This window comes from Momordica charantia, assembly GCF_013281855.1.
Source record: "Momordica charantia cultivar OHB3-1 chromosome 9 unlocalized genomic scaffold, Mcharantia_2.0 BLBB01000009.1, whole genome shotgun sequence".
NCBI lineage: Eukaryota > Viridiplantae > Streptophyta > Magnoliopsida > Cucurbitales > Cucurbitaceae > Momordica > Momordica charantia.
The window spans coordinates 19,030,313-19,042,554 of record NW_028275167.1 but is presented as its reverse complement, the minus strand read 5'-3'; the positions used below and the strand labels follow the sequence as shown (position 1 = coordinate 19,042,554).

The following is a 12,242-nucleotide window of genomic DNA, read 5'->3' as shown; positions in this document are numbered from 1 at the left end:
TTAGCGCTCAATATCTTTATGCTCTCACCAATTTTACAATTATGATTTCTAATTTATTTTTTGATATTTTAGACAAATAATATTAGCATTTCTAATGTTAGGTTCTTTTTACAAATCCACATTTAATTCACAACTTCTCTTCAATTGATATTGAAAATATTATTTTTATAAAGTAAATTTTACAAAAAACTGGTCGTCATTCAATACTGCAAATTTAATTTTAATCTAGCAAATTTAATTAATGTAGATTCTCGCCTCCCAAGTAGATTCTCACCTCGAGATAAACCTAAAAAAAAGTAAGTTGGATTTTCCTACAGAACTCCTTGTGAGAATTCGGTACACAGTCACACCCAAGTAGATTCTCGCCTCGAGATAAATGCTTCCTTACTTTACTTGCTCCATACCCATTTGCTCCCACCTTGAGTTCTAACTTTAAATTAGAGTGCATTCAGTAGAGTACCACATTTTTGTCGATACGGTCTTTAATCGAGTTTTCTCTTTCTCACATTTTTGCGTGGTTGTAGGTGCATGAACGATTTTGAGAGCTTGGAATATATTATAGATCACGAGATAGAACACACATCCCATAGAAATGGAATAGAACAAAAGAGAGCCCAAGCTGAAGCAAACATGAATTCGCCTAACCCAAATCCGAGCGTATTCCACCAAATGTGAGGATTGAGGAAATAGTAGATGAGGTTCTTGTTGCTGCTAACCTTGAGGTAGCAGTGCCCCCTCTCAATGTGTAACGACCAAGAATTTCCCCCACACTTCTAGGTCACGTTAACTACCCAACTGATTAAACTCAACCCCAAACGCATGATACCAACTCCCTATGCAACAGTTATATAAAATCAAGTTCCACCTCTGGTCAATTCAACAATACATCAATTTCATAGAATATCGATCAACAACATCCGTGGACAACCTCACGGGGCAATTTTATTATTCAAACTAAGCAAAAATCAATGAATGGTAGAGAACTAAGATAGACACCTATCCTGAAATAAAATCAATAACAACTGGGAACCTCCCAATTATTCAAATACGAACAAATAGTTTATTGACCATAACATAAGGTCTTAACTAATAACTTAAACTAAGTAAGAGTGACTAAGCAGCCTATGGTCCTTGCTCGTCATGTCTCCTTCGTCTCATCACCATGGTCGCCCACGAGTCCTTCACCTGAAACAATCATTGTAGAGGGGGGTGAGTATATAAAATATACTCTGTAAGTAGCCCTCACCAACCACACACACATCATGCTCAACTAAATCATGAAACATTCATAGTCATGTCTTTCAACACATTATGCATTCAAACATAGACACATTCCATAAAATTTGGTGACAACCACAACCAGGAACACGCTAACTACCAACCTCTAGTCTCCCTAACAACTCAAGCACCTCTACGCTTATCACAACTACCCTAGCCTTCCACAGTTAACTCCTTCGAGAAGAGTCGGCCCCTGACTATTTTTACCCAGAGCTCCGACACTGCTGCATCGGCCATCGATCATTTTTACCCGAGGCCCCGATGACTTCACCCTCTATTGGCCCTTGACCATTTTTACCCAAGGCCCCAATAGCCTTCCTTCCAAAGGACTCCTCGTATCGACCCTCGACCGTTTTTACCCGAGCCCTCGATACTCAATTAGTGACGTATCAGCCCCCGACCATTTATACCCGAGGCCCTGATACTCACTCATTCATTTCCTCCAAGAATCCAACTCTCACCAGAGTCTTACTATATACTTTCTTAAGCCATTACCCCTGCATCTTTCAACTCACAAATACAATTCAGCATGCTTCCACAACATAAACAACATTCTAATAATGAAATAATAAACTAATCATGCTCTCACAATATAACTTTTCTTAACAACGGCTCCACAATGAGTTTCGTCGCAACAAAGTATAACCAAACAAATTTTAAACCATTGGAGTCTGACACAGTTCACCCAAAACACTTAATATCCAGCATCAATATTCAATAAGCATTACTACGTATAATAACGCACAAGATACACCGAACAACTCATGCATATTCAGACAACAAACATTTCCACAGCAATACTCAGAAGTTTAGCAAAGTAGAAACCTCACCATTTTCACCGACATATATCCAACACTACTCCAAGTATACCGATTAACACAACGAGAGTTATTGAGCACAACGACGTAACAAAATTAATATTAAACGCCACAAAACCAGCACATTAGAGACCATTTAACATACATTAACGACCCGTTCGCCGTGTGCCGCCGTGAATCTGACCCGTCGCCGTGTGCCGCCGCGAGGAACACTGCAGGGAGCGGTGCTGGTTCGTTGCAGATCGCCGGGGAACGCGCCGCCGTTGCTATAGATCGCCGGGATGTCGGGGAAGTCACGCCGCCGCTGCTGCTGCTACAGATGCCGCCGCTGCTGCTGTTTCGAGGAGGCGCCGCCGCTTCCGTCGCCGCCGTGAGGTGTGGTCGCCGGTGAACAAGAAGAAGAAGAAGGGTGGGTGACGGCTAGGGCAACAAGGGAGGAGAGAAGAAGAAGATGAAGTTTTGTTTTCTTTTTCCTCTTTTCCTTTGTTTTAAAACCAACTTAACCCAATAAAGGCCCAACAAGTCCAAGCCCAAGAGAAAAGAAATCCATTCCATCTTAAAACAAGACCCACTACCCGAAGTTCGGTAAATATAAATTTAATTGGAATTTAGAGCCCGATAAATATGTATAAATCTAATTAACAATTAATTTGGAAATTAAATGAAAAATCTCCTGATTCGAGACTAACTAACCTGAGGGACTCGGGGCGTTACAGACTTCCCTCCTTCAAAAACTTTCGTCCCCGAAAGTTGACTATTCCAACAGTTCAGGCTATCTCGCCTTGATATCGTCCTCCCGCTCCCAAGTAGCTTCTTCCACTTGGTGGTTTCTCCACAAAACCTTAACCAAGCGAATCGTCCGATTCCTTAACAACTTGGTTTCTTTTGCCAAAATTTTGACAGGTACCTCTTCGTAGCACAAGGACTCATCTAGTTGTAATGGTTCAGGGTCCAAAACGTGCGAAGGGTCATGAATGGACCTCCTCAGCATAGACACGTGAAACACATTGTGAACCACTGCCAATGATGGTGGCAAAGCCAGCTTATACGCGACTGGGCCGATACGTTCCAAAATCTCAAAAGGCCCAATGAACCTTGCACTGAGCTTCCCCTTTTTCCCAAATCGTAAAATTCCCTTCATGGGTGCCACACGAAGAAACACCCGCTCACCTACCACAAACTCGAGCTCCCTACGCCTGACGTCTGCATAACTCTTTTGACTGCTCTGTGCAATTTGCATTCTTCCCCTGATCTTTTGAATGGCACTGTTAGTCGTCTGCACCAAATCCGGTCCCAAGAGAACTCTTTCTCCGACTTCGTCCCAATTAACCGGAGACCGACACTCCTTCCCATACAGTGCCTCGTATGGGGCCATCCCAATCGTGGCCTGAAAACTGTTATTATAAGTGAACTCTATTAGGTAGAGGTACTTGTCCCAACTACCACCAAAGTCTAACATGCAAGCTCTGAGCATGTCCTCTAAAACCTGGTTCACACGCTCCGTCTGACCATCGGTTTGGGGGTGAAACGCTGTGCTAAAGTCCAACTTAGTGCCCAGGGACTTGTGTAAACTCCGCCAAAAAGTCGAGGTGAAACGCGGGTCGCGATCGGACACTATGGATACCGGTATACCATGTAGCCTGACAATTTCCTGCAAATATAGTTCCGCCCATTTTTCTACTGTATACGTGGCCTTGCCGGGAATAAAGTGAGCGGACTTGGTCAAACGATCTACAACTACCCAAATCACCGTGAATCCCTTAACCGTCCTTGGTAGTCCTGTAATGAAGTCCATAGCCACATCGTCCCACTTCTAAACTCGTATGCTCAAAGGTTGCAGCAATCCAGCAGGTCTCTGTCTTGAAGCCTTTACCTGTTGGCATGTTAAACACTTGCTAACAAACTGAGCTATTTCCCTCTTCATGTTATGCCACCAATAATGTTTCTTAAGGTCTTGATACATTTTGGTGCTTCCTGGATGGACCGAGTATGGAGTATTGTGTGCATCTCTCAGTAAGTCCTTCCTCAAAGAATAATCCTTTGGCACACACAACCTTCTGCGAAAAAGCAAAGCTGCCTCACCCGAAAGAGTGAAATCTTCATGGCCCACCATACTAAAGCCTTTAGCCAAGCGAGGGTCTTCCTTTTGGGCAACAATGATCCTCTGTCTCAGGCTAGGTTCCACTGAGAGTCGAGCCAACAACGTGGAGACATCATACACCGTCACCTCCACCTCCAAGCGTTCCAACTCGCTGTGCATTGGACTGCAGACCGCTACAAGAGATGCCACACTTGCCGCCCTTCTACTAAGAGCATCGGCCACCACGTTTGCTTTACCCGGATGGTAACTAATCTCACAATCATAGTCCTTCACCAACTCTAGCCACCGTCTCTGTCTTAGGTTAAGCTCCTTTTGAGTGAAAAGGTACTTCAAACTCTGATGATCCGTGAAGACCTGAATTCTCTCTCCGTAAAGGTAGTGCCTCCATAACTTTAAGGCAAAGACCACTGCTGCTAGTTCTAAGTCATGAGTGAGGTAGTTAAGCTCATGCATCTTCAGCTGTTGAGAAGCATAAGCTATAACCTTCCCATGTTGCATCAGCACACATCCCAAGCCCTTTCGCGAGGCGTCGCTGTAAACCACCAGACCTCCCGTCCCATCGGGGACAGTTAACACCGTTGCAGACACCAAACGCTTCTTTAGTTCTTGAAAAGTCTCCTCACACTCGCTGCTCCAAGCGAAGGTAGCATTCTTACGAGTCAACTGCGTCAACGGTGCCGCTATCCGAGAGAAATTCTGGATGAACTTCCTGTAGTAACCAGCCAAGCCGAGGAAACTACGAATCTCTGTAACTGAACTAGGTCTTGGCCAATTGCTAACAGCCTCTACCTTGGCGGGGTCTACTGCAATACCCTCCCTGGTGACTATGTGACCTAGGAAAGCCACTTTGTCCAGCCAGAACTCACACTTTGAAAACTTTGCATATAACTTATTTTCTCGTAGTGTAGTCAAAACCTGTCTGAGATGCTCCTCGTGACACTTTTCAGTCTTGGAGTATACCAGGATGTCATCGATAAACACAATGACAAATGAATCTAAATAATCCTTAAAGACCCGATTCATTAGCTCCATAAAGGCTGCCGGAGCATTTGTGAGTCCAAATGACATCACGATAAACTCATAGTGCCCATACCTTGTTCTGAACGTTGTCTTTGGAATGTCGGCCTCCTTTATCCTTAACTGGTGGTACCCCGAACGCAAGTCTATCTTCGAGAACACTTTCGCTCCCTGAAGCTGATCAAAAAGGTCACCAATGCGTGGTAGGGGATACTTATTCTTAACCGTAACTTTGTTTAGTTCCCTGTAATCTATACAAAGTCGCATAGAACCATCTTTCTTCTTAACAAAAAGCACGGGCGCACCCCAAGGGGACAGGCTTGGGCGGATGAAACCCTTGTCGAGTAATTCTTCCAACTGTAGCTTCAGCTCTTTCAACTTTGCCGGAGCCATTCGATAAGGTGCTTTCGAGATGGGAGCCGTCCCTGGCAACAACTCTATGCAAAAGTCCACTTCGCGAGACGGAGGCAAGCCGGAGAGGTCCTCAGGGAACACGTCAGTGAACTCATTAACCACACGAACCGCCTCAATACTTGGCACAACCTTCCTTGCATCCACAATGCTAGCCAAATAGGCCCAAACACCACGCTGGAGAAGATGGCTGGCCTTCAATGCCGACACCACCCTTGGGACCCTGGCCTTGACTCTTTTAAAGGTAAAGTTTTGTCCGGAGGGCAAGCGAAAGCTAACTTCCTTTTTCGAGCAATCAATATTAGCCCAGTTAGCAGCTAACCAATCCATGCCTAGTATCACATCAAAATCCTGCATATCCAGTTGGATTAATTTCACCTCCAAGGTCTGACCATCGAAAGAGATCTGGCCTCCTTTCACCACCTGACTAGTGACCAACACAGATCCTGACGGTGTGGATACCGACAACAAAAAGCCTAACGATTCTAGCTTTAGGTCCACATGTCGAACAAAGGTAGAAGCAATGAAAGAATGACTATATCTAGAGTCAAATAATGCGTAAGCAGGCATACTAAGCACTAAAACAGTCCCTACAAAAGTAACACGCATGCAATAAAACACAAGCATATACACACAGCTCAAGACTCGCAAAGAGAAGGTACCTGTGACCATGGCATGCTCAACATCCCCCCTGGTAAGAGCGAAGACGCGCGCCCTATGGGTCCCACCTTGAGCTGCCGCTGTCGCAGGGATCCTCTGGCCTAAAGCTTGGGTATTCGAGCCGGTCATCAGACACTCCCTTGCGAAATGTCCTTCCTTCTGGCACCTGTAACATATTCTTTTTCCCACCCATCATGGCCCAGCATGGCTCTTCTTACAAGAGGGGCACACCGGAGGAGCAATCTGCCTTTGCACATGATGCTGGTGTCCTCTTGAGGGTTGACTGGAAGAGAACGATGTAAATTTCCTCTTGACCCCCGAGCTAGAGCCTATCACCTACTGAGACTGAGGCTCCTCGAGACATTTGTCCATAACCAACGCACACCTGACTGCCGCTACATATGTAGTTGGTTCCTTGAGGACAAGTAGCCCCTTGATCTCCCTACGCAAACCGTCAATGAACTTGTCAATCTTTAATTGCTCAGTAGGAATATATTGCATTCCAAAACGGGACAGCTCAGTGAACTTCCTCTCGTATTGGGCCACAGTTAGGCTCCCTTGAGTGAGACGGAGAAACTCTGCCCGTTTTTCGTTCCTGACAGTCACGGGGAAATAGTACTCATAAAGTAGGTCCTTAAATCTTGCACATGTGACGGGTACATTGGCGTGATCCTCCGCTGCCGCCACCGACTCCCACCAATTTACTGCTTCTCCCCGAAGCAAACACTGCTCCCCGGACCTTGAAATCGTCGGAGCATCCCAAATACACATAAAGGGCTTCCAACTCCCTGACCCATTCCTCGGCCATAGTAGGCCTCTCACTCACCCCGTTGAAAACGGGTGGCCCAAAGCGTTTGAAATCCCTGATAAACTGAACCTCATCTTGCAGAATTTGTGCCCGGCGAGGCTGCTGCACTCGAGCTCCACCGGCTCCGTTCGCATTATCCAGCAGCACTTGCAATGCCTCAACTAGCAACGCCACCTGGGGATTCACCTGGAGAACTCCCTGAGGAGCTGCCTGAGGGCCCGGGGGTGCTACCCCTCCAGGAACTGCCGGGCGAACATTCGGATCCGCTGCTCCCTCACCCCTAGGATTCGGTTCCTCATAGTTGTGAGCTCTCGTGTTCCGCCGAAAAGCCATTGTCTAAAAGAACAGAGCACCAAGGTCATTAACGCACTAACCGATGAACAACACAAGTGCGAAGTTCAAACAAGTCTATATAATGAACCAGGGAAAAACACGCCAACCTATCCAATATCAGACAACAATGACATCTCAACCATAAGAAATGTAAGATATTCATGATCGAACAACAGAACTAGGAAACGTACCTGGTGATGACGAGGAAACTAACAAGGACCATACCCTATCGACCTAAATTCTAGGACAGTCTACAGGAACAACTCCGCTCTGATACCAATTGTAACGACCCAGAATTTCCCCCACACTTCTAGGTCACGTTAACTACCCAACTGATTAAACTCAACCCCAAACGCATGATGCCAACTCCCTATGTAACAATTATATAAAATCAAGTTCCACTTGCTGGTCAATTCAACAATACATCAATTTCATAGAATATCGATCAACAACATCCGTGGACAACCTCACGGGGCAATTTTATTATTCAAACTAAGCAAAACTAAATGAATGGTAGAGAACTAAGATAGACACCTATCCTGAAATAAAATCAATAACAACTGGGAACCTCCCAATTATTCAAATACGAACAAATAGTTTATTGACCATAACATAAGGTCTTAACTAATAACTTAAACTAAGCAAGAGTGACTAAGCAGCCTATGGTCCTTGCTCGTCATGTCTCCTCCGTCTCATCACCATGGTCGCCCACGAGTCCTTCACATGAAACAATCATTGTAGAGGGGGGGGGGGGTGAGTATATAAAATATACTCTGTAAGTAGCCCTCACCAACCACACACACACATCATGCTCAACTAAATCATGAAACATTCATAGTCATGCCTTTCAACACATTATGCATTCAAACATAGACACATTCCATAAAATTTGGTGACAACCACAACCAGGAACACGCTAACTACCAACCTCTAGTCTCCCTAACAACTCAAGCACCTCTACGCTTATCAGAACTACCCTAGCCTTCCACAGTTAACTCCTTCGAGAAGAGTCGGCCCCTGACTATTTTTACCCAGAGCTCCGACACTGCTGCATCGGCCATCGATCATTTTTACCCGAGGCCCCGATGACTTCACCCTCTATTGGCCCTTGACCATTTTTACCCAAGGCCCCAATAGCCTTCCTTCCAAAGGACTCCTCGTATCGACCCTCGACCGTTTTTACCCGAGGCCTCGATACTCAATTAGTGACGTATCAGCCCCCGACCATTTATACCCGAGGCCCTGATACTCACTCATTCATTTCCTCGAAGAATCCAACTCTCACCAGAGTCTTACTATATACTTTCTTAAGCCATTACCCCTGCATCTTTCAACTCACAAATACAATTCAGCATGCTTCCACAACATAAACAACATTCTAATAATGAAATAATAAACTAATCATGCTCTCACAATATAACTTTTCTTAACAACGGCTCCACAATGAGTTTCGTCGCAACAAAGTATAACCAAACAAATTTTAAACCATTGGAGTCCGACACAGTTCACCCAAAACACTTAATATCCAACATCAATATTCAATAAGCATTACTACGTATAATAACGCACAAGATACACCGAACAACTCATGCATATTCAGACAACAAACATTTCCACAGCAATACTCAACAGTTTAGCAAAGCAGAAACCTTACATTTTCACTGACATATATCCAACACTACTCCAAGTATACCGATTAACACAACGAGAGTTATTTAGCACAACGACGTAACAAAATTAATATTAAACGCCACAAAACCAGCACATTAGAGACCATTTAACATACATTAACGCACGCACACGCCCCTTGTCTACTTACTCACAACCGCGCCCTTATGTTTTGCGTCGACCTCACACCTAAGAACTAAAACAGAAAAATACAGCAAGTTACGTACACTATTTAGCCTTCGAAATCAATTCTAAAAGGGTTGAAATGACTCATTACCACCAAAACCGACTTCGTATAGGTGTGGGTCACTTAGATCTAGCTCGCCAAGGTGTGGCTAGCCTAAATCGAGCTTCGAACGGATGTGGGTCACCGCCAAACGTCCTAAATGCTGCTGTAATGCACAAATCTCGCCGCTGGAGTTGCTGTTCGTCGGATCGTAGCAGCAGGTCGTCGAGGTTCGCCACGGATCTGACCCGTTCGTCGTGCACTGCCGGTTCGCCGCTGTAACGACCCGTTCGTCGTACGCCGCCGCGGTTCTGACCCGTCGCCGTGTGCCGCCGCGGGGAACGCTGCAGGGACGTCGGGGAAGTCGCGCCACCGCTGCTACTGCTGCTACGGGTGTGGTCGCCGGCTGCCGCTGCTGCTGTTTCGAGGAGGCGCCGCCGCTTCCGTCGCCGCCGTGACGTGTGGTCGCCGGTGAACAAGAAGAAGAAGAGGGGTGGGTGACGGCTAGGGCAACAAGGGAGGAGAGAAGAAGAAGATGAAGTTTTGTTTTCTTTTTCCTCTTTTCCTTTGTTTTAAAACCAACTTAACCCAATAAAGGCCCAACAAGTCTAAGCTCAAGAGAAAAGAAATCCATTCCATCTTAAAACAAGACCCACTACCCGAAGTCTGGTAAATATAAATTTAATTGGAGTTTAGAGCCCGATAAATATGTATAAATTTAATTAACAATTAATTTGGAAATTAAATGAAAAATCTCCTGATTCGAGACTAACTAACCTGAGGGACTCGGGGCGTTACAGACTTCCCTCCTTCAAAAACTTTCGTCCCCGAAAGTTGACTATTCCAACAGTTCAGTGTATCTCGCCTTGATATCGTCCTCCCGCTCCCAAGTAGCTTCTTCCACTTGGTGGTTTCTCCACAAAACCTTAACCAAGCGAATCGTCCGGTTCCTTAACAACTTGGTTTCTTTTGCCAAAATTTTGACAGGTACCTCTTCGTAGCACAAGGACTCATCTAGTTGTAATGGTTCAGGGTCCAAAACGTGCGAAGGGTCATGAATGTACCTCCTCAGCATAGACACGTGAAACACATTGTGAACCGCTGCCAATGATGGTGGCAAAGCCAGCTTATACGCGACTGGGCCGATACGTTCCAAAATTTCAAAAGGCCCAATGAACCTTGCACTGAGCTTCCCCTTTTTCCCAAATCGTAAAATTCCCTACACGGGTGCCACACGAAGAAACACCCGCTCACCTACCACAAACTCGAGCTCCCTACGCCTGACGTCTGCATAACTCTTTTGACTGCTCTGTGCAATTTGCATTCTTCCCCTGATCTTTTGAATGGCACTGTTAGTCGCCTGCACCAAATCCGGTCCCCAAGAGAACTCTTTCTCCGACTTCGTCCCAATTAACCGGAGATCGACACTCCTTCCCATACAGTGCCTCGTGTGGGGCCATCCCAATCGTGGCCTGAAAACTGTTATTATAAGCGAACTCTATATTATAAGCGATGACCTGATTGGAGTCACTTCCTTTAGAATTTATTACAAGTTGGGACGACTTGGCTGGAAATTTTTTGATGAAGTACTTCCCACCAAGCAAAAATGCTAAGTATAGAAGCGAAATCAACAATTTTCAGCAATTTGTTGGGGAGTCGGTTAGTGAGTCGTGGGAGCATTTTAAACGACTTCTGCAAAAATGCCCTCACCATGGGATTCCAAGATGCATTCAGATCGAAATGTACTATAATGGATTGGACAACGCCACACGTCTGGTCATTGATGCCTCTGCAAATGGCGCATTGCTAGCAAAACTTTATGCTAAAGCATTCAACATCTTGGAGAGGATATCATCGAACAATCGTTCATGGTCTGACCTGAGAGCCATGTACGAGAAAGGAGGCAAATGATTGATTGAATCAGTCTTTCACCGCCTTAAATTCAAAGATTGAGAATTTGACAGATTTGCTTATGAGGAGTATGATGCAGCAAAACACAGCTGAAGTATATGTTAGTAAGGCAAATGTTAGCCACATCCAAGGGATTTCTTGCTCTTTTTGTGAGGGAGAGCATCATTACAACAACTGTCCTGGCAATCCATAGTCAGTGTACTATTTGAAAAATGCTCAAAATAATGGAAACAACTTGTATTCCAATACATACAACCCGGGCTGGAGGAACAATCCCAACTTTAGTTGGAGTAGAAATCAGGGAGGAAACAATGCTAGTACATCTAATGCTCTAGCATATAAGCAAAAAGGAAGTTATCCCCCAGGCTTCTCAAACCAAGGTCAGGTAACAGTGCAAAGGTCATTTGAAGGATCATTCACATCTTTGAGAATCTAATGAAGAAGTATATGGAAAAGAATGATACCACGGTGCAAAGCCAGACAGCATTGCTGAGGAATCTGGAAATACATGTGGGTCAGTTTGCAAAGATTAGGCCTTATGGAGCGCTGCTCAATGATACTGAGGTGACCAATAAAGATGGGAAGGAGCAATATAATGCTCTAACATTGCGGAGTGACAATTCATTGCCTACTACCCATCCAAATGCTCTAGGAATCCGTAATGAATTAAATCAAGTTGAAGGAAGTGGGCTGCGAACAAAAGAATGCGAGTCAGATGGAATACCTATAATCATGCCAGTTAAAAAAATGGCAAACCTCAGGCAGTTAGTGTACAGTAGCGAGCATATAGTGGAACTGCAAAGCAATACAAGCAAAGAGGTCAACCCAGTAGAAGCTAAGGCAACTAATGCAGAAGCATAACAGCTGCACATGACTGGAAAACAGAAGCAGATAGAGCATGAAAATACTCCAGTCGAGTATCAACCCGCACCATCATACCCAAAACGGCTGTAAAAGAAAGAGCAGGATGTGCATTTTAGAAAGTTCCTAAATGTGCTGAAGCAGCTGCAT

At 44.9% G+C, this 12,242-nt stretch overlaps 2 protein-coding genes across 2 annotated transcripts; both read right to left on the bottom strand.

Moving 5' to 3' along the window:
* Window positions 1-5,740: 5,740 nt before the first annotated feature.
* Window positions 5,741-7,426, bottom strand: LOC148209144 (uncharacterized). The gene is made up of 5 exons (XM_088117426.1): window positions 7,011-7,426; window positions 6,671-6,880; window positions 6,288-6,451; window positions 5,905-6,215; window positions 5,741-5,761 (listed from the first exon to the last, which is right to left on the bottom strand). Exons 1-5 carry the CDS (start codon window positions 7,424-7,426, stop codon window positions 5,741-5,743), a joined length of 1,122 nt encoding a protein of 373 aa, XP_087973552.1.
* Window positions 7,427-10,158: 2,732 nt separating this feature from the next.
* LOC148209143 (uncharacterized) lies at window positions 10,159-10,758 on the bottom strand. Its single transcript, XM_088117425.1, has 2 exons — window positions 10,579-10,758; window positions 10,159-10,515 (listed from the first exon to the last, which is right to left on the bottom strand). Exons 1-2 carry the CDS (start codon window positions 10,756-10,758, stop codon window positions 10,159-10,161), a joined length of 537 nt encoding a protein of 178 aa, XP_087973551.1.
* Window positions 10,759-12,242: the final 1,484 nt, after the last annotated feature.

Excerpts from the sequence above, each read along its gene's own strand:
- LOC148209143 (XM_088117425.1), bottom strand. The coding sequence starts at position 10,758 with ATGGGAAGGAGTGTCGATCTCCGGTTAATTGGGACGAAGTCGGAGAAA. Across the intron at positions 10,516-10,578 it reads GTAGGGAGCTCGAGTTTGTG|GGGAAGCTCAGTGCAAGGTT; the intron begins GTAGGTGAGCGG and ends TTTGGGAAAAAG.
- LOC148209144 (XM_088117426.1), bottom strand. The coding sequence starts at position 7,426 with ATGGCTTTTCGGCGGAACACGAGAGCTCACAACTATGAGGAACCGAAT. Across the intron at positions 6,881-7,010 it reads TTCAAGGTCCGGGGAGCAGT|GAACGAAAAACGGGCAGAGT; the intron begins GTTTGCTTCGGG and ends CGTGACTGTCAG. Across the intron at positions 6,216-6,287 it reads TGAGCATGCCATGGTCACAG|GGACTGTTTTAGTGCTTAGT; the intron begins GTACCTTCTCTT and ends TTACTTTTGTAG.